Genomic DNA, 23,329 nt, shown 5'->3' on the forward strand with positions numbered 1-23,329 from the left:
ATAATCTGTACGAGAAACAAATTTATGTATCATTCATAAACGTGTGGTAAAATTTTCTTATTGGCTATTGTATGCCATAGATAGATCTATCACTCTTTGTCCTTAAAAGTTTAGAAGTCATCATTTTCTTTTAGAAGATCCCATAATCAGGTGATACCAGTATTACTAAACATATTTTCTAACATTCTTTTTATCACATATTTTTACTTTTTACTAAATTTATTAAAAGTACTAATTTTTTAACAACATTTTTTATTTAATAACTCATTTATAATTTCAGTTTTTAATAAATTTTAATAAATAATAATATATAAAAATAAATATATTAAAGAGTATGTTACCAATAGTCTTCGAAATTAAGATAATAACTACTTTGGAGTTTTTATATTTTTTTAAGGCTGCCGATCCAACCGTAAATAAATCATAAAAACTTATTTACTACAAAGATGTCAAAAATATTGAATCTTTTTATTCATATTTGTGACTTTTTTTAATAAATGATTTTTTTTCTCTGTAGAACTTCAAAGTAAATATTTTAATAATGAGTATGAAGCTTAAACTTTAGTTACTTTAGTCTTAGATCTATCCTGTTATTTTGCATAGGATAAACATGTTTGGTGTATGCATATTTGATAAAGCCTCTAAAAAAATATATTTGATAAGTTTCATGTGGGATGGGAATAAATAAATAAGTTGACTAGCAGATTAATAATAATGTCGACATATATGTTCATCAATATCTTAAATTTTTAGATGTGTTATCTATTTGTTTTAATGTTTCTGACGCGGCCTTAATTGGCTTCAATTGTGGTGGACAAATCTATTCACATCTTATCTACACCTGTGTTAGAGACTTGATTTGGAAAGCTCGTGGAATTGGATATTTATTTTAGAAACATCAAGTGCTATATAAAATCATTTGTGTAATTGAGTATGACCTTAATTATATATAAAAAAATTCATAAGGTAGGAACACTTGTAGAAATTAGTGGAATTTAATTTGACAATGGTTTTATACTTTTATTGTACTATGACTCACATGAGAAAAACAAATTTAATCAATGACTATGAGAAAAGAATATTTAAGCTACATAAAATGATATTTTATCCACTCTTTAATTTGCCTAATTAGTGACCTATCACCATATCTTTTATATAATTCATCACTAAATTAATAAACCTACTCCAATAACTCCAAGATTTTTTTTATGGGTAGAAATTAAACACCATATCAAAATAATTTATAACACATCTATCCTACTCAACTAGCTAACTGAACTAGATTTAGATCTCTTGTAGAGTATAAAACTTATTTGGTATATATAGCAAAATTTCTTCAATTCAGAAACTGTCTCTATAGTATATGTAAAATTCTATTTCTTCTGAAACACAGTAAACGAGTTAACCGTTATATATCCATACATGGTTCGGGAAAAACCACGCTATATGATTAAAGCAGCAGAAAACTTTAATGGTGGACGTCTCCAACACTTGTCACGAAATCAAGCAAAGCATTTGGCTACTATCCACATTCTGGATTTCTGGGATATGTAATGCACCACGTACGTTTAATTACCTAATCTATATATATACTGCACGTACCATACCAAAACATCCGAAGCATATTCATTCAGCTAGCTCACAAACCCTTTCTTGGGAAGCAAATTGTAACGTGTCATCACTTTTCAGGGTCATTAGCGGAGTGACGGAGGGCACTAACTAATTAAAGTTGTTGCTATACTCTTAATTACCTTAAAATAGAAAAGTGACGCCACAATGCGCTACTGAATGACTATTAATTCTGGCGTGGGGGATGGTATTCCTTTAGTCATAGAATGAATGATTATTCTATCAAGAATTTTCTGGTTCTTCCGATCACCGTATCATATCGTACGTAAATCATGATTTGTATACTATATACATTTATTTTCAATATAATTTAGTAGTATTATTATCATACATTTTTTTTTTCATTTCTACTACCTCATTTTCAGCTATTTTTCTCTTCATTTATTATCATATTATTTATCATGTATACCCACCATTTTTTCTTTTTTTTTTTCTTTCATTTCTTTCCCTTCTTGCTCAATAATTTGAGTTGTAGTTTATATAATAATTGACTTTATACTAAGCTTCTAAAATGAAAAATTAACTAATTATTCAGTAACGATGTATCTTCATAAATATAACTCAATTCACAACACATGTTAAATTTATAAAAAAATTTCTAGATGCAATTTTCATAAAATAAAATATATTCTTGGAAATGAAGGAAGAAGTTTAATTAAATTCCAAATTGAATGATTACGGTTGTTGTTAATAATAAAAAAAATCTTCTTGAATGCAGAATCCCTTTTTAGCAGCAGGTTATGCCATAGCTAGATCATGCATTGCTTAAAAAGAAAAACTCGATCGAAATTGGTTGATCTTATTGATTTTAAGCTATATACTGGATTGCTAAACTTGACGCGTATGCTTGATTTGGATTTAAGGATAATGTGAAGTAAATAAATGAATAATTATTTTTAGCAAGAAAAAATCACTCTAAGACATTAAAATGTTGTGTGAAGTCGTGTGACCCAAACTAAATAGACTCGATATATAGAATCACAAAATTAAAATAAAAAATAGACTCGATATTTTATTTGCTTATACAAAAAATAAAGACTCAATATCATAATAAAAACAAACTCTATCTAACTAAATTTTAAGCCAACTTAAGAAGAGAAGATTATTCATTCACACACACTGAAAAAAAAGAATTTTTTCAAATTTTATAATTAACCTAAGAATAGTTGGATGTAAGGTTTTAACATAAAAAATTAATGGAAAAATAGTTGGTAAACAGTCACGCATGAAGCCATTATTTTGGAAGACATTTTGGAAACAAAATGTTTCTGCAACAGCTAGAACAAATTAGTAGAAACAAACAATTATACTTATTTTTCTTGTCCTGCGTTGAGAATGACTTTAATTACATGGTTGAAACAAGGGGGCAGCCATAATCAATGTTCAACTAAGTTAGTTGAACTGTCTATCTAAGTTTTGTAATTGTAAAAAAACAAGTTCAATCACAAGATCGGCCAAGCCCAAAGATAAAAAACTAAAACACATTTTAGGTTCACCAACAAAAATAAAATTTCATTTAGAAAAAAATATCAAATTTATTGAAAAAAATTTAATATATAATTTTCTTATTTAAAATAAAATATTTATCTTAAAATTTAGTTTAGATCCTATTTATCATTGAATTGGTCTAACCGATCATATCATATCATAAAACCAAATGTTCTTTCTAAATATTATTAATTATTAGTATTTTCTCCTAAAAATTAAATGTAAATTACTTTACTTTTTTATGAAACTCCCATATATATGAAATCCAATATAAAAATATACATTTAAAGTAATTATCGCATATTGTAATCTCAGTTTTACTTTACTTCAGTAAGTTTGGGAGTTTCATACACTTACTCACATTGATGTAATATATGTATGTTAAATTTTGAATAAATTAAATACTTATAGGCATATAATTTTCTAACCAATATTTACTTATACTTTTAAAACATATTATATGTTAAAATAAAGTTAATTGATGAAATATCAATTCCTTATATTAATTACTTTTTAAAATCATTTAAAATTTGAAATATTTTATTTGATTAATACGACATTGGTTTATCTATCAGTTTGATTGATAACTAATTTTTATTGTATAATTTAACTTATCACTTTTAGTAAAAATTTTGTTTTATATCACATTTTTTTAATCATGAGACTAAACTAGAGATATTGCTTAAGAGATTTGAAGTTAGTTTTATTCCAACTTATAACATGTTAGTAAAATTTTATATATTTGATTTAATTAATGCAACCTTTCAAAGTAACCGATAAATTAATAAAATTTACTCTTGAAATAAGTAAATTTTTCATTTTTATAAATATATATTACTTTATAAACATTCTTATTTGATCAAACTAGGTTATAAGTTTGCTAAAAAAAGCTTGTAAACTTGTAAACTCTTCGAGTGTTTTACAAAACACACTACTTTGTCTCATTATCCCCATCCATGTGTTAAGATAACAATGTTTATTAAAACCTATTCTATTTTATAAATAAGTTTTGTCTCATTACACAAAACTTCTTCTATTTTATAAATATATATTATAAATAAATTTCCCCCGTTACGATAAAAATTTGAAAATATATATTAAAACCTCAAATGACAAAAGCTTTAGAGTAAAATAAAAGAATGAATAATAAAATAAATTATAATTTCACATTCAAAATAAAAAATTACTTTAAATTTTGTAACAAGAAAATATTAAAAAGCATAATAAAAAACAAAAAAGGGAAGACAACCATTTAATTTTAACGAATAAAAACAAATAAGAAGTTTTATATATGTAAACCCAATTAAACTTCATATTTAACAAACAAAGAAGCTTTAAATATTATTCTTCATAATCAAGAGCACGTCTTTGATGTGGAGTGTGGACCAAAAAGGAAAGCATAGTGCAATAAGTGCATATGAATCAGAGTGAAAAAAGAGAGCCAGAGTTGAAGGGTACTAAATGCAACTGGCTTTCAAACCATGCACAGGGCCACAAGAAGCTGTTAGGCATATGGCATCAATCTACCTACGCGGCAATAGAACTCTTCTCGCCACCATTAATTGGTCGTCCCAGATCTCATTCATTATTCCAATGTGTTATCCCTTGTCATCACTTGGACAATAATATCTATCTTCTCCTGTGTCATTTTCTGTAGCTAGCTTAGCATTTCATCTCTCTTAATCAACAATTCATTCATTGAAATTGATTCTTTTTAATAAATTTTACATAATTATAAATAAAAAAATATTAGAAAGAAAGCATTATTGACGTTTATCTTTTATTTTTATTCCTGTTATATTAATGTAATTGATTTTTTAATTTAGTAATTCTATCCCCAGCATCTTACTAATTTTTGTTTTGTATTGATTGTTTAGAGATATGAATAGAGATGTGCATGGGTGTTATATTTATGCTGTTGTTAGAACAACGAAAAAAGTCTTACCCACGGAATCAGGTTTGATGGGGAAAGTAAAGACACTTTGAGAAGGTGTGCTGTGTGAAAAATTATCAGTGATTTAGTATTATTACGTTATCCATGATTTCAATGATTTAAGTAATTATTAAATGTTTAATTTTATGATAATGAGTTCGTCTTAAACCATCTAAATAATTTCTCTAAATTTGAATTGTAACTGTTATTATCTTGCACGAGTGAGTCCAATCCATTTAAGGCGCCACCAACTTCTTCCTCGTTAATTATTTTAAGATTTTTTTTTTCGTTTCTTAAAAAAATGTTATCATCTACTTGAGGGAAAATAGGTACATGATGAGAGGAAATATATATAATAAAATTTAAAATTAATTGCATCTCAATCATTAATTTTTAATTAATAATGATTAGTACACTTTATTCTCTAAAATTCAATCTTCTTACTCTAGGGGGATCAAATTCATAAGTGCACTCCTTTCCCTTTAGTGGGGTCAAATTCATTTAAGCAACTTCTAACTTTTGGCCTTCGAGTAATCATTAAATTAAAAACTATTTTCATTATATGTACTTAGATAAATATATTTTTGAAAATTCTCAAACACCCCTTTCGAGAACGAAAAGACACTTAAAACATATCATGTGCCCAGATCGTGGGGAGAGACAAGCGAAGGAAGGCACTAGTTGAAATTTTTCATGGGGAAAACACAGATATGTTAAGCCATGTTTCTACATAAATGGATTTAGTAGTGGACAAAGATATGAAGCACAGACTTTAAACAGATTATTTATATTTTTTCTATAAAACATTCAAATAACTTTAATGGAACTATTGGGCATATTTTTATATAAAGCAGGGTCCTTAATAAATTAAAAAAAGTTGTTATTAAGATTCTTGAAAGATCAATACGTTGGTCATAAATACCTACATTAATAGACATAGATTAACATTTAAGGGAAATACTGATGTGACATGTTTAATATAATGCACGTGTTTTAAGATGTCACATGCTTTAATTATAATATGATATCATGCAAGATATTGTCACCTAAATCCTTAAAAAAAAAAAAAGAAAGAAAAGGAAGAAGGAGGGAACATGGCCAATTTGAGACTATAAGGTTTGAGAGGTAGAGATGAAGGATACTAGAAAACAACTTGGTTTTCTCTCCTTGTCCATGAATAAACCTAACCTTACCTGCATAATACTGCTAAACAAGTTAACCACACCATGCATGAATCCACCACCAGATAGAACCAAAAAGAGCCACTCACACAACATGTGATCACCAAGTCCAAATTAAATTTCCATTATCAGCAGGGAAACCATCCTTACGTGAAAAACACTCAAAACAATTAACTAAAACCAAAACCCATCCAATTCGATCCATCTCTGTGACATGCAAACTCAAATGAACCAAAGTTGCAAGCATTGCTTCCAGGTATAGCTTTGTCCTTCTTTCATGTCACAACTACCCCACTTCCACCGTATACAAGACCCACAATGTTTTGCTATATATATTAGCCACAAACTACACACTATATATATCTCACAAAAAGTACAAATTAAACCCTTGGCCTTGAAGCGCGGTAACCCCTTAATTTGTTTTAAGAGTAATCATATATGAATTATCTTTTATATTATTTATTTATTTTTAATTTTTTTCCTATCACATCATTAATTTTATTAAATTTATATTTTTTTTTCGTATTTTCTCTCTCTCTTCTTAGATGTCTAATAGTATCATGGGTGTCCATCAAATATTTTCTTTTGTTTCATATCTATTGTCAATGAAAAAAGATTTTTTGACAACCTTAAGAAAGAAAAAAAGATATAAATATACTAGCTATCATGATTTGATACGAAAATAAAAATAAAAATGTTAACTAAATATTTTATATTTGTCGGTGTAAAAAATCAGGACTCATCGACAATTGTCCTACTTAATTCAATTGTGTCTAACTATCATATCATTAATTTCCATACCAAAATCTTGTCATATTAGTTCTTTGCAGGAATTGTAGCCATTCTGAAAGTAAGTGCAGAGTGAAGACAGAGAACAAACGGAAGGGAAGGACGAGAGGGCTTTATTTAAATATTTTGAAATTCAATTTTTTAAATACTTATTCAAAAATTATTTTTTTCTTTTTTTCTTTTTCTATCACTTGTAATATTTTTTTTTCTTTTTTTATACTCTCACCAGGTGTCTGCTAACATATTAGATTTCAAAATTTCTTTTGAGAAACTGATGTTTTTTAATTAGTTACTAAATCTTGAATGAAAAATCATATTTATGAATGGAATACACGTGGTTAAAAAGGGAAAAAAAATACTATATTGAGATGGTTAATCAGTTTTCTTAATAAAAAATTGGTTTATTAATAATACGTTGATGAATCCTTTGTATTAATAATATAATAATCTCATCTAAAAGAATAACCCAAAAATACTTGAGAGAACTTTATGGGTTATTATTTATGATCTTACTCAATTGGAGCAGAAATTTTTTCATTTCAGTGGATAGTAGATGAGGCATGTGACTTTGTACAAAAAAGAATGATTTTTTTTTTTTTTTAAATAACGTGGCATGCTCAGTTTTCAGAAAGATTTACGACGGATTTCGTTTTCGCTTCTAAGTATTGCGATTGATATGGTCACGATACACACGTAGATATCGTCACTACATAGACAGAGATGCCAAAGTTTACATTCTCAAGAAAGTGACACAAAATGCATATTGATCCTTTGCCATGAAAACCTAAATGCAATTTAGTTATCCGGAAGTTCACAATATTTTGATGGAAATCGCATAATTGGGTATTAGAGTAATTAATTAAACAGGACCACTTGATGGTGATGGCTAAATCCTGCAAAAATTTGGGGATATATCCATGATGAATTATGAGCACCCTTTTACAGGACCATCGACCTTGTCTTGTTTGCAATTTGCTTGTGGCCTTTCAATAGCCATAGGACAAATATTCTCTTTTTCTTGGTAGATTCTATTTTATTTTTTAGGTGGCATTAATCAGTATTCAACATTGGATCATAATTAGAAGAGTTGTTCCAGAGTGTTGTTTTGTGTAATTTTAGAATAGCAAGGGCAGAATGGCTTCCTCCATTCTCCAAATTATACCTATACATTTTGACCAAATACCTAAATTAATCTTCCAAAAGCATATGATATGACTCGTTAAAGATTTTAAATATCAATTTATTTCTTAAATATTTAAAATAGACAAGAATTTAGTTTTGATATATTTATGGACATCAATTTAGTCACATGATTTATGTTTAAGGACCATATTGATGTCTAAACCATTTAAATTTTAAAAGACTAACTCAATATCCCATTTATCTATTTTTAAAAAAATTTATTTAAATATTGATTTTCTATTTATTATTTGGTCAATTCTTGACTTTCTTGGATAGTCAATATTTCACTGCCAATTGGATGTCTCGAGTTTTCAGCAAATTGCAATAGGTGCAGTTTTGTAATGATGAGTTATATTGGTTGAAGTATCTTGTCATGTTCTTTAATTATTTGTTATTTATATAATAAAAAATTAAAGGCCAGGATTTGTTTAGTTTTTTCTCAAAAATCTGCAGAGAATCTTGATCCTTTTCAATGGCATCAGGAAGCACCATATGTTGTATCATAAAGCTATCAAACAAATCATGCAGGTGTATTGTGGGTTTTTTTTTTCCAGAGAAATATTAAACAATTAATGAAGTAATCATGTGGATTTGCTGGAGAATCAAATGGGGACACCCTTTATGCATAGCTAGAGAGCAAAATAGTGAGCCCCATTTGATACCCGAGGCCAACACAAACACGCAAGAGTGAGCCCCAATTGATACCAAAGGCAAATGCTCGTTAAGCATGGGATTTGAATCCTATCCTTATATTAAAAAGAGAAGAAAGGCATAAAATAACCTCTACACGTTTCCCTATCATTTGTTTGCACGAGTCCGTTATGTCTTCCGGTTATTTCTGTCTTTCTCTTTCTATTTTTTCTAAAACAAGGATTATCATATGTTCGATAGTTATAAAATCCTATATCGTTCAAGAGGCAATAGTTGTTTATAGACATCATTTTGTCTCAACTTATCGATGTATTCTTTTACTAAAGATAAAATTCTGATGATGGAACACTTATTAAGCGAATAATACCTTAGATATAAATATTTATAAACACTCTCTTCTCTCAAACTATCAATCTAACAATTTAGCGAATAATACCTCGGATATAAGAATTCTAACTATGACAGCACACCTCAAATCCAAACATCATATTTTAAAAAAAGAGAGATTCTACAAATCTATCTTTTTGATTGGGGGAAAAGAAGTTGTTTAGGCTCTATGCATATTTCAAAATCAGTTGAGGACTCTTGAATATTCATGAAATTGATTAAAAAAATGTTTGACTTCATTACCAATAATACAAACCCAAGGAACAGGAACTTGATGTGTACCTCTTTCTTTCTTTCTTTCTTCATTTTTTCTTCCTCAAGTTTCCTTTTCACATAATTTATGCCCCAACGCACTGCACTTTTGTTGCTCTAGTGGAGCTAGCTGTTAATGGAGAAGCTAAACCACATTTTGTGACCGATACAATTCAATATGCTAGAGAGTTGGTTAAAAATTTCAAGGCTTACTATATATATATATATATATATATATATGGGGATAAGAGATTTTTCCAATGCATTGTCAACATCCTTGGAACTTTTTGCAGGGTGTATTTTCATGAGGATCATGATTCATGGTGCAACCTAACAGAACTAAACCACACTCAAAAGTTCTACACAGTAATCCCTTAACCAACAAGATTTTGGGATGATTCGTATTGCTAATCAAAGGAACCCTGAAAACTATTCTTAGTTAGTCCACGTGATGAGAGTGCGAACATTGACATCCTTGTACCTTGTATTTGTGTACCTGGAGAACATGCCTCCCACGAGAGGTGGGGCTTCTCTACAGGCCATAGACGCCACCATAAGAAACAAACAGTTTATCACAACCCCACTTCCATGCTTGCATAATTGCATTAATGATTAAAATAATACTTAATTACTTATCAGCCATTACTTGCATACTGTGGTGGTTGGATAAATGTTGGAGCGTAATTAAGTACATAACTAAGTTTTACATTGGATAGAGATGTACATGTTAAACAACATACATGTCACAATTAATGGTAAACAACATACATGTGACAATTAATGGTATATTTAATGTCTTAAGATTTTGAATTAAATATGATGTTAAGTTCACTTGGTTAATTATTAGTAGAGATCTTGACGTGTTTTACTTCTATTCCTAATAATAATATTATTAGTTAACTTCTTTGCTGAAAACCAAATTGTATACAACGCATTCTTTCTTGATCCATGTGCAGAAAATCCTATTTATGATCTATATTTTGTGAAAATGCTTTCTTCCAAGACTCTGGGGAATTTACCTTATCAGAGCAGAAATTCTATTTGGCTCGCATACTTTTGCCCTTTTAACAAGTTGTTCTTCTCTTTTGCCACATCTTTCGTACAACAGCAAGTGGGTTTATTTATCCCCCCCCCCCCAATTATCTCTTGGGAAAGATTCCTGTAAGATATTCATACGGGACCAGTACTCAAGATAATGACCCTCTTTCTCACATGCTAAATTAACCAAGGATAGCTCTCAAGACTTTTTATATTGCTTTGGAATTTCTCCATTTCAAAAGCCAGAAGTTTTTGGTGCTCAATTCCATTCCATCAAATATTTCAAAACGTCACACAAACTAAGTCGTTTTTGTTGCCTTGCAATGGAGACATCCTACCTAGTGGCTTAAAGACAAGAATGAATGAATGGAGAGCATATAAAGAAAAATCCTTACAATATATATACATTGATCTTAACCTCAAATTTCCAAAATACTTATCAACATAATTATAAAATCCACATGCAGTAGATTATCATCACCTAATTATCATATATGGGCCACAAGGCCACTTAATCAAAGGTGTAAGGTCGGTAGTAATCAGCAGCATTTCAATGTCGGTCGATCCAAAACTACAAAGAAAAAGAAAGGATATGAATTAGCACATGAAGGGATTGTGATAATCAGCAACATTAATTGATAATTGAGATTTTCTGTTAGTGGGTTTTGGACAAGTATTAGTGTGTTACAACCCCCAAGAAAAAAGCCTAACTGGCCCACGTGTCATATTTACATAGAATCCCCACTCATTCTACTGTCTTTCTGGTCTGTCCTCTGAAATGTAAACTAAACACTAACCAATATGTTTTATCCTGAATCTATTCTTCTAAAGCAAAAAAAAAGGCTATATTTTTCATTATATAATTTCCAACCCCTATATGTAGTGATGGAGCTACCACCACATCAACCAAACCCAACCCCACGGCCACCAATAGCACCACCATATACGCAGCAAGAAACACCATATGCACCTTCTTTGTATCCCCTATTAGACATACAAAATTGTCTGCAACTGCATTTTCAGAAAGTCTATACTCTCTTGTCTGCCACTTGCCGGGCTCTATCATTCTTCCACCACTCTTCTTCCATTTTGTCAATCTTATTTGTTGAGACAAGATGAAGGATTTTCCCTACACGTTTTTACCTCTCTCTTTCTATATCTTATATTTAGCATTAGTTGCATAAGCTTCCTGATTATCCCTTTATCATAGGCCACATAAGGAAAAAGTTAGGAAGAAAAAACAAAATAGAAAGTGGTGTAAAGCCGGTGTCAACAACCCGACTATAAATATGGCCAATTCCTGAGGATTCAATTCAACCTCATGAACACTTAACTACCTCTACTGTAGCCTTGAGGATTCAAATTCAAGCACACATGTCGGTTTCTTGTGTTAAAAACTTCTTCCAGAGGTTCTGGCAAGATGAATTTCAAACGGGAAATATTCCCCATGGAAGCTTTTTGGCCAATGATGATCTCCTTCCATCTCTTGGAGCTAGGATAAACCAGGAAACTAGACTTAGAAGATACATAATCTCTCCTTTCCATCCTCGCTATAGGTGATGTGATGAACCTTTACATATTGTCACAGCAAGATACATAACACTTGTGAATATTGTTTGTGCCTGCATCTTCTCATGTACTTTTATTACAGGGCTTGGGAGTTGGTACTGGTTGTTCTAGTCATATACTCAGCTTGGATTTGCCCATTTGAGTTTGCATTTCTTCCTTACAAGGAAAATGCTCTATTCATCGCAGACAACATTGTCAATGGCTTCTTTGCCATTGACATAGTGTTGACATTCTTTGTTGCATACCTTGATCGCCATTCTTATCTTCTTGTTGATGATCCAAAGAAGATTGCGATCAGGTGAATGTCCATCAACTCTTCTTCAAAACTAAGATGATGCTACAACAACTCTGCTTACTTCACAAAGCTCAACCAAACTTGCAGGTACATATCTACCTGGTTTGCTTTTGATGTCTGCTCAACAATACCATTTCAATCCTTCAGCTTCCTCTTCAATCATAGCAGTGAACTTGGCTTCAAAGTTCTTAACATGTTTCGGTTATGGAGGTTGAGACGAGTCAGTTCTCTGTTTGCAAGGTCTACCATCATGTCATATTCAACTTTATGGTTATGGTTTTCATCATAGGCTTCTAATTACAATAATGTGACAGTGCTCACTAGCTCCTTTTCTTTGCTTTCAGACTTGAAAAGGACATTCGCTTCAATTATTTTTGGACTAGGTGCACAAAGCTCATTGCTGTAAGCCACTAGAGTTCATATCATATTTTTGCTTTGTTTTTCTTCCTGTAACAATCTCAAGGTACTTTGTAGAACTAAATTGGCACTTTTCATAAAAATTTCAGGTGACCTTGTTTACGGTGCATTGTGCGGGATGCTTTAACTATCTTATTGCAGATAGGTATCCAGATTCCAAAAGAACATGGATTGGTGCAGTGTACCCAAATTTTAAAGAAGAAAGTCTTTGGGACAGATATGTCACTGCAATATACTGGTCCATTGTCACTCTTACTACCACTGGCTATGGGGATTTACATGCTGAGAACACGAGAGAGATGCTGTTTGATATAGCTTACATGCTCTTCAACTTGGGTTTAACATCATACATCATTGGAAACATGACTAACCTTGTAGTCCACTGGACCAGCCGTACCAGAAATTTTGTATGTACTCTCAAACTTTAGCTTTTTTCTATTCTGCTACTGCTCAATTTGTCAGTGCCAATTATTATACATGTGTTAGACTAAACTAAACTCTGTTTCTCATTTAATAATACTCTTCAAAGTCACTATCCAGAGGACAGTGTTCAAAAAGCTACTTTTAAGTTTTAAATATTCTGTAGGCCCCACATTTTGGTATTATATTTGAAACAGCAAATCTTGCATAGTTTTCCTGTTAGTTTCATGGTATGTTGTGCTTCAGCAATAACTAATCATTTCCTTTCCAATAAAAAAAAAAAAAACTCATTCAGATAAGAGGAATTTTATTTCTTCCCCTAATGAAAGACAGGATTGGTTTTGGTGCCACAGAGGGACACAGTGAAAGCAGCTTCTGAATTTGCTTCAAGAAATCATTTGCCTCATCGCATTCAGGATCAAATGTTGTCACATATATGTTTGAGGTTCAAAACAGAAGGACTGAAGCAGCAAGAAACATTGAATGATCTTCCAAAGGCAATTCGTTCAAGCATTGCACACCATCTGTTTTTCCCTGTCGTGCAAAAGGTCTACCTTTTCCAAGGAGTCTCACATGATTTCCTTTTCCAACTGGTAATACTAATACCCCACATGGCTTGTTTGTTTTTATTAATAAATATTATCGTGACATTTTTTTGTCTTTACTTTCATTCATTTCTCCTTCTGTGTTCTTCTTCTTCGGCTAAGAGCGAAGAACTAATGTTACAATATATGTCAAAAATAACCCTGTAATAATAGGTTTCAGATATGGAAGCTGAGTATTTCCCACCCAAGGAGGATGTGATACTGCAAAACGAGTCTTCCACAGAACTTTATGTGCTGGTTTCTGGGGTAGTGGTGAGTTAGCTTAAATCATGAATCATCTAGTTAGTAACCATTAATTAATCTTGGAGAATGCATACTGACTAAAAAAAATCTTTTCAAATGGTGTTTTGTTGCAGGATCTGGTTCGCTACATCGATGGGCATGATCATGTAAAAAATTCAATCATGGTGTTTTTGTTTATCTTCATAATATGAAATAACTGAATATAACTTTCTGTCTCTACATTAAACAATTCAGGTTCATGGGAAGGCAGCTGCAGTAGATGCATTTGGAGAGATTGGAGTTTTATATCATATACCACAGCCTTTCACAGTTCGGACCACAGAACTTTCTCAGATTTTAAGAATCAACAAAACATCCTTAATGAATGTCTTACACGCAAATCCAGGAGATGCACAAATTATAATGGATAACCTTTTAATGGTAATTAGGATATTAAAGGCCTCTAAACTCAAAACACGGGAAATATATAGTATAATTTTTGTTTATTGTACATCCCTCCACAACAATAATAGGTTCCTAAACCACATGTTATCTTGTATTGACAGAGATTAAAGGGGCGTGAAGGTTTTGGCTTTGAATATCCATGCACAGATTCTGGACGGTTTCCACATGAAGTGCTTCAAGGAGGTAACACGAGAGGAGGCCCTTCTCATGAGTGTACAAATAATTCACTTGAGCATTCATTAATGCATGAAGGAGAGTGCATATATATAGGAAACTCGGAGACCAGTTTGCATAAGGGGACCAATGATGATCATTTAGTCAGCAAACATAACATGATCCCTGAGCATGGTAGAAGAGATATTCATGCCCCTGCAAATAAAGGGAATCTAGACATTGTTGAAATTCTGCTTGAAAGAGATGCATATCCTATCCCAAATTCCTTAGGGATGACACAAAAAGCTCAAGTAAAACGGCCAAAAAACAAGAGCATTTGTGCCCAAAAAATGAGTTGTGAAAATGAGAAGTTAGATGAATTTAGAATACAGATAGCAGAGCCAAAAATCCTTGACCTTGACAGGAATGGCTCGACCAGAAACAGAAGACAAGATGGTATTAGATCTATCAAGTTCCCATTAGAGAAAACAAACACAAACTCCAATTCAAGAAATTCTAACTGTCCAAGTGATAGAGAATCGGCAAGGCTCACCAAGAAGAGAGTAACAATCCATTTGCTACACAGCGGGAGTACCTCACGAGGTCAGCATGGAAAATTAATAATCCTGCCTGATTCATTAGAAGAGCTGCTCCAAATTGCTGGTAAGCTTTAACCTCTGGGAAAAGAAAAAGTTTCTATGATTTATGAACCTATAACAGAGCAATAATAGATTCACACACACAGGATCAACGTTATACAACATTTCTGTGTCCCTCTGAACACATAAGAGTATAACTTTTTACTACTTTTACTTTCTCATTAACTATAAACTTGCAAAACTGCAGGTGACAAATTTGGTGGCTTCAACCCTACAAAAGTAATTAATACAGAGAATGCAGAGATAGATGACATAAATGTCATCCGGGATGGAGATCACCTCTTTCTTCAGTGCAGCAATAATGAAGATTTGAGTTCATGATGTTACGAAGATAGATCGCATCTTTAGGAACGTAATGACAACCGTGTAATCAAGTCACAAAAATGCTAAGCATCCAAAAACATATTGGAAAATCATACAATTCGATTACAAAAGCTGCTCTTTGTCCATGACTTGAAACAAAATTTACAATCCCATTTAGATAGGGCTGGTTATAAATCCAAGAAAATGAGTCATAATCAATTGACGGTCTCTAAAATGTGTTTGCTGATGTATTGGATGATTCAAACAATATTTCAGTTATTTATTATCACTGAGAACCCAGCTAATCTTATACATAACCAGAAGTGCTCTTGGTCAGTGTAAGAGATGCTAGACTGACTTCAAAGAAGCATCTCACTTTGTGAGACCAGGGTGACAGAATCCGTATTTCTAATAACTGTGTTGAATGCCTTTGATGATTATACTCATTTCTTCAAATTGATTGGTATAGGATGTGCTTCTGTGTTAAAAACAAATTTATCCAGAGGAATAAGAGAGCTGTCCGCAAAAAGCAAGTAGAAATACTTAAGTGTTTCTCCTAGAAAGAAAGTCTCCATTTTGTCTCTTCTATGAGGAGGAACACTAGTTACATCGTCCAGAGAGCAATATCCACCAGTATCAACCTTTGTGTGATTTTCAAAAGCTTCAAAGATTTGCCAACCCCATTCCCGATATCTGTAATACAAAATATTCATATCTGATTATTTCAAAGAAAAAAGAATCAGGAAATATAAAATTAAGCTTGTTTTCACTGTTTCTTACACATGGCCAGAAGAAATAGAAGTATAAACTAATCTTATACATAAGAAGGGGAAAAGCATACTTTGGATCTTCTGTGATACGGTACAAAACAAACAATGACTCCACGGTCTCAGGTCTCAAAAGATTATGACGGTCAGCAGGTTTTATTATGATGTCATTAACAAATTCCGAGCTCTTATTTCCTCCATCATGACCTTCTTCAGAAAATTCCTGGGTATGAAAAGCATAAAATTAGAGGCTAGATGTCATGTCTCTATTCTTGCTATGTAAAAATGCAGTACAAAAACAAATGCTTCCCATTAGCAGAATCATAGAACAGAAATGGGAGGACATTAGTAGATAATGAGATGCATTGCTGCATTTTTTTGAAATCTTTTATCAATTGATGAAATCCAAAATGCCATAAAAAATCTACTAACCTCAGTATGAAAGTAAGCAATTTCAGGAGCAAGACCAGTTGAAGTTACTGCATACATTTCAAAGCATGTTTTAGTCAGATCTTCTGCTAGCTTCAAATTTTCTAGGTCTTCAAAGTTAAGCATATTGTTTTCCATTGCCTGTTTCTTTGTAAGGCCTTTAGTGGCACCAATTGCAAGTGTACCAGGTAGGAAACACACCTGAAAGGGCAGCATCAAATTTTACATCAATGTTAGTAGATGCATATCAACATTAACCAGGCACCACCTCTTAATTATGACAAGAAAAGATAGTTTTCTACTAAACTGAACTGCTATTTGATGCTTTATGATCAGTGTCCAATTCACAGCTGAAGGAAATCTATTGAACTCAAGCTTCACCATATGTTTGGGACAAGAACTTTTTATGAACATTAAAGTTGTCATAGAACCCATCTTACTACTCAGAATCAATATTGCTAATGTAAATGTAAATATCCTTCTAGACCAAACACAGAATCACATGGTTAGGCTTCAGAAAATTATGGTAGCGATTTGTCCATCATTCTTTTGTAACATCAGCCATGGAATATAAGCTCAGTGTTTATTCAAATGCCATTGTTGAGTACAGATATAACATCCTCACATGACAAATATGCTTCAGTTGTAAAAAAATCAAAATGGATTCCCATAATGTATAATTGAGTATAAGAGGAAAACCTAGTTTCTGATATGGAATGAATTTTAAACCACAGGATACTAGAGCATGACTTAGCATTGAGCATGCATACAGTTATTACTACAGTACAGTAGACAATGGTAACAGCGCAGCCCTGCAGGAACATCTACAGTTCAATTTTATATAATTTCCTACATATCTGTAGGGTGGGAAACTGGGAATATCATAATTTCACAGGCAATATAAAAATTGAATTTCATATTTCGCATACATCAAATACAAATAGTTTCTAACAACAAACCAATCCAGTAATCCACAATTCAGGATTCTCGGACATTGTACAGCAAGTGCAGCATATTTTATATGGCACATTAACTAGATCAATTCTTTTGCACTATTTCTACTTAATGATATTTTCAAGCAACTACTGTAGCCCTAAATAAATTATCTGCAATGCCAAACTTGAAAATTAGAAAGTACTGCATACCAGGTGATCCATTTTTGGGCTGAAACCACTGTTAGATCCATAAGGCAATTCTCCAACAAAAACTAGTCCATTTGGGATAGATTTCCGAACAAGAAGATGTCTAACACCATTCATTGCTTCCTTATACATTTCATATAGGAATGATGTATTAGTGTTGCTACTAGCTCCACTCTGAAGCCATACTTTGATTAAGTACTCATAGTAACTGTCACCACGAGATCCCAGTCTAATATTTTCTCCACTAAATTCACCAGAATGAGGGCTGCATTTAGTTATTAGAGATATCTAAAAGTCAGTAGAAAATGATGAGAAAAGAAAAGAAGACACAAGCCTAAAGGTGACAAAAAAAAAACAATTGGGGTGGGTGATCAAAGAAGTAATTGAACAAAAACAAATCAAAAGATTATCACGAATTACTACAAGTGAAGATTAATATCCAAATACACTGATCAAATTATATTCAGTTTCATACCTAATGTAGATAGGAACTAGTCCTTCAATCTTTGGAAGAGTCTTCATGTGCTCCATGACTTTCATTGCTTCCAAACTATATTTCTGATCACCAGATATCTGACTGAGATAATTAAACTCAAGCTGTAAAGTGGAAACTTCCGATGTGCTACTCAGTCCACCAGGAGCTGGATGTGCCGACTTGTCATGCAGAATAACATCACTAAACGGAATAGCAGTTGGACTGGCTGTAAAAGCAGATAACAGACGGTCAGCCAAATCCTTAGCAATTTCTAGATAAACTGCTGGTTTAGGTCCTGCATGAGTTAAGTTTGTTCCTTTTTCCCCACCACTTAGATGATACGCACTTAAAAGCCCACCCAAAACCCGAATTGTGGTTTCAAATAAATTCACTTGACCCTTTTTACTGATTCTCTCAGAAAGTTGTTCTTCAACCCAGGATCCAGCTTCAGCCACAACCTCATCAAGACCCATGATCATAGCCGTATCGAGAGCATCCACCACTGTAGCCCCCAACCCACCTAATCCATCAATTCCATGCTGGCTGAGAGGCATAAGTTCATCATAACCCATGGCGAATTTCTTGTATCCAGACCAAGCATGAATAAAAGCTTCCTTGACTTTCTTTTGCCTAGCAATCCACATTGACCTAACAACATCCGGATTTCCCAATACATGTCCATTTCCATTACCAGTTCCTGTTTCATCTGGCGATAATCGAGGAGGGAGCCTCGGTGGCCGTCTCCAGAGCCTCTTTATTTTGCCAGCACCATTAACAATGCTGCTATTTGCATAAAAACTCTTTCTATTCACAATTGCTTGATCATCAGAAACTACACCGCCCGAACTGGCATGTGCCAGCATAAGATAAGCCACACCAAAGATCAATAGCAAAAACAGAAACTTTCCTGTACTACAGCTACCACAATCACGCCTTAGGTTACTGGTGAGTAAGTTCTGAGTAACAACCTGGAAAATCAACACATAGCAAACAACTAAACAAAAGGTTCCTTAATCTGAACTCATACAAATGTTCATTACAAATTCGCAAGGAATATGAAGAGAAATTAATGTGAAGATTATAGAGAATTGCAATTAACATCATCAAGATTCTAGAGGAAGGTAGGTATTGGGCAAAACGAGGCCGTCTGGATCTTAATTGAAAAGCAAAGGAATGAATACCTTGAAGAAAGAGCGGGGGCGAAACTTGGCGTTGTCGTAGTGAACATCTTTGGTGGAGTAGGGCAAAGACTTGGACATGGTGTTGTGTTGTGTTGGATCCGATCACCAATTCAAATTCTAATTGAGACAGAGAGACAATCTAGCTGGGAATTCGATTGCGTAGGATTCTACGCTTATGTAGTATCATCTCATGCGACCAGAGAGAGAGGAGAGGTTTCTCCGCTGTGGGAAAAAGGGATGTTACAATCTATGTCTGAGTCTGATAGGAACTTTCAGATCAATGGCTGCATCTCGCATAATTTTCTTTCTTTCTTTCTTTCTTTCTTTCTTTTAACGCATTGACTTATCACTACGTTTTAACTGTTTCTTTTTAGTTCTTACTTATCGACAAAAAGATAATAAATATATTGATTAATGACAAAGGGTACCAAGAAGAACGCATATACAAAATAAAAGTGTAAAAGCCTTCTATATTAAATTAAGAATGTAATATAAAATATCTAAAACATAATATAAAAAATAAAATAAAATAGGGTAAATTTATGACTACTATTTCATATTAAATAACAATAAAATTTTGATTTATTTTTTAAAAAAATAGACATAAATAAATTAAGGAAGAAAATATAAAAAATTAAAAGTTAAAATTTTTAAAAATATTATCTCAAATAGTATTTTAAAAATTATTAGAAGTTATTAAAAAAATTATATCAAATAATCAAATAAATTTTCAACTAAAAAAAATTAAAAATTAATTAAAATATCTTCAGAGAATATTTTATTAGACAGATTTTTATTTCCTATTTTAGTTGTTACAAATCTTCTTAATGTGTTATTAGGTAACTAGAAGAAAAAAAACGTAACTAATAACAAATAAGAGGATTTAATATTTAATTAATTATTTACCTAAAACCTTAGTCATATCAGATCTCTTGGGATAGAAGCACTGCTGCAATACTTTACGGGGGTGACGCTGAATTCGCGTCTAATTTGTTAATGTATCAAAATTAGTAAATTTAAAAATGCGATAATTACTTAAAAGTGTAACCCCCGGACTGTGGAGATAAACTTCAAGTGTGATTCGTTGTCAACTTGTCATATGTTGACAAAATGACCATTCCCATTGCCAATACTTCTTTTTCTTCTACCTACATGACAGCAATATTAATACACGTACACTTCGTTTGGTAGGGGAAAAAAATAAAGTCAATAAAAAAAACATGCTAGAATTTTTAGTTGTTTAGTTTGAAAGAAATAAAAGAGAAATTAAAAAAACATATTATAAGATTGTTTGATTAAGATAAAAAATAAAAAATAAAAAAGAAAAATTATATTAATTTAAAAAATACTAGTTCAACGGTGATACAGTCAATTCATTTAATCAATTACAACGAGTATATAATCAATTAAATACATAGCACAGGGACTAAAACATAAGTTTGGATACAATTAAATGATTATAATAGATATATAATCTATCGTAGCATTAGCTCACTTGAGGATAAGAGAAATTTATAGTCGTTTTGTTATTATTCTAGTATTGCAGTAGTCTTTTAATTGTTTACACAGTTTGAAAATCTTCGAATGACACTAATGATCCTCTTAAGTTGAATTTGAAGATATTTGAATTCAATGTTGATCTGTCACGTGAAGTTGAAGAGATTTGAATTCAATGCATATTGGTTGTAGGAGCAACAACTCGATTTGTCGGAGGAACAACAACATGAGGGTTCTAGAAAGAAGGATATGTGTGACAAAATAAGGGTAATTTTGGATGTTGAACATATATATTTTTTGAAAATAAATTCAGTTTTTCATGATATTTGATTGCCCTATAAAGTACATTTGCATACTAAAATTTTATTTGAAAACTTAATTTTGAAGAAGCAAACTAGACTTGTGTAGCTAACTGCAAACTTACATTTAAGCTAAATCTATGTTGACAAACTATTTAATTTAGGCTAATTAATTACTCTTTTCATCCCATATATATATTTGTGATTTATTTTCCTATATTAAATTTGCTCTGTTACTTTGAATGATGCAGTAATAGAAATTGCTCATTGACAATATAATATTAATTAATTGATTATCTGCATGGTAATTAATTAACAAAATTGCAAAATAAACCGGATCAAGAGTTTAGAAAGATCAATTATAACTTTAAAACTTTCAATCGCTTGTATTAATTTAATAATTAAGAATCCTATACATCTTATGAAAAATAATGTTATATATAACCCACAAATTGATACCATTTTCAACAGTTTTAAACTTTGACATAGGGAGTGAAGACTAGATCGATCTCCACTCTCCTTTTTTCTCCCTTTATGGTCTCAAAAGCCTCAACCACCCATTGGAATTCCCGTTCATCTTCAATCTCGGCGCTCTCACATACATAATTCTCCTTTACCTAATATGCACTACAAAACTCACTAGCCTCTTCTTTCTCAACACTTCTTTTTCTCATGGGAAATCTCAGTCAAAGCTTCAAGTGCATGTGCACAATAACACTGTTCATTCTCTTCCTTCTCTCTTACACCGCTTCTTCTTCTTCTTCTTCTTCACACTCCTCCACTCAAGAGATCCAAAATCCTTCTTCTTCTTCAACCACCAACCCTACCCATTACCACCAACACCAAGTCTTCTACCTCAAGAACAAAGACTCCACAACTTTGAGCAAACAAGAACAACGCTTCAAGAAGAGAAGAATAAAGAGAAACACTAGCAAGAACATGATGATGATGAAGCATAGAAAGAAGATGGTCAAGAACCTACAACAGACACGAGACTCATCACGAGCTTTCTCCGTTATGCTGCCAAAGGGTTTTGTCCCTCCTTCTGGTTCCTCACCTTGCCACAATGATCAACCCAATTCGGTTTCATCTTTCCACTGCCATCTCAGTACCACCACGGCACAACAACCTTGATGACTTTGCTACATTTAAAGGTTCATAATTTCCCACACATTATTATAACCGTCACTTCTTGATCACTATTTATATATAGGTATATATATATATATATATATATATATATATATATATATATATATATATATATATATATATATATATAATTATATCATCATCATACACGAGGGGCATTGATATTAGAAATTAAGGTGAGGAAAGGGCTAGCTACAATATATTGATCATTGCTTTTGATCCTTATTTCTTGCATTGTATAACTTTCTCCAAGACTATAATTACTCACTGTTTTCGTTTTTTCTTGCCTTATGTTGATGTTGTCATATATAAAAGACAATAAACATTCACAAAATGTATAGTATAATAAATCAGTGAAGCTTAGCTTTTAGTTCTCTTAATTTTCTGGTGACCATCTTTTTCATTGCTATAGTATGTAATAGCGATTGTTTTACAGTATATTTTCCCTTTCTTGGTTTTGGCTTGTTTTTCTAGTTTAATTTCTATACAGTACTGTAAAAATTGAACCAGCAAAGATTCATATATAAAGTAGGTATTACTTTAAATATAATTACTGTAAAAGTGAAAAAAATTATTATTATTCATATAATTATTGTGATAGTAGTCTGATCGTTACAATATATTTTCCGTTTTTGTTGATTATTTTTTTTTAGTTTAATTTCTACGGTGTAAACCTTTAAGTAATCAATAAAAAATTATGATAAGTATAATTTTTAAGATAATTATTATAATTTGAAAAAAAAATATTA

The 23,329-nt window shown here is 31.8% G+C and overlaps 2 protein-coding genes across 2 annotated transcripts; one reads left to right on the top strand and one right to left on the bottom strand.

Moving 5' to 3' along the window:
• The first annotated feature begins 11,391 nt into the window (after window positions 1–11,391).
• LOC114375270 (potassium channel KAT3-like) lies at window positions 11,392–16,078 on the top strand. Its single transcript, XM_028333049.1, has 11 exons — window positions 11,392–12,086; window positions 12,182–12,397; window positions 12,482–12,634; window positions 12,739–12,796; window positions 12,901–13,218; window positions 13,585–13,824; window positions 13,990–14,088; window positions 14,193–14,225; window positions 14,314–14,499; window positions 14,625–15,339; window positions 15,523–16,078. Exons 1-11 carry the CDS (start codon window positions 11,905–11,907, stop codon window positions 15,654–15,656), a joined length of 2,334 nt encoding a protein of 777 aa, XP_028188850.1. The 5' UTR covers window positions 11,392–11,904; the 3' UTR covers window positions 15,657–16,078.
• Window positions 15,703–19,982, bottom strand: LOC114375271 (mannosyl-oligosaccharide 1,2-alpha-mannosidase MNS3-like). The gene is made up of 6 exons (XM_028333050.1): window positions 19,633–19,982; window positions 18,452–19,419; window positions 17,980–18,241; window positions 16,838–17,035; window positions 16,480–16,628; window positions 15,703–16,331 (listed from the first exon to the last, which is right to left on the bottom strand). Exons 1-6 carry the CDS (start codon window positions 19,708–19,710, stop codon window positions 16,082–16,084), a joined length of 1,905 nt encoding a protein of 634 aa, XP_028188851.1. The 5' UTR covers window positions 19,711–19,982; the 3' UTR covers window positions 15,703–16,081.
• Between the last annotated feature and the right edge of the window lie 3,347 nt (window positions 19,983–23,329).

This window comes from Glycine soja, chromosome 11 (assembly GCF_004193775.1).
Source record: "Glycine soja cultivar W05 chromosome 11, ASM419377v2, whole genome shotgun sequence".
NCBI classification, from domain to species: domain Eukaryota; kingdom Viridiplantae; phylum Streptophyta; class Magnoliopsida; order Fabales; family Fabaceae; genus Glycine; species Glycine soja.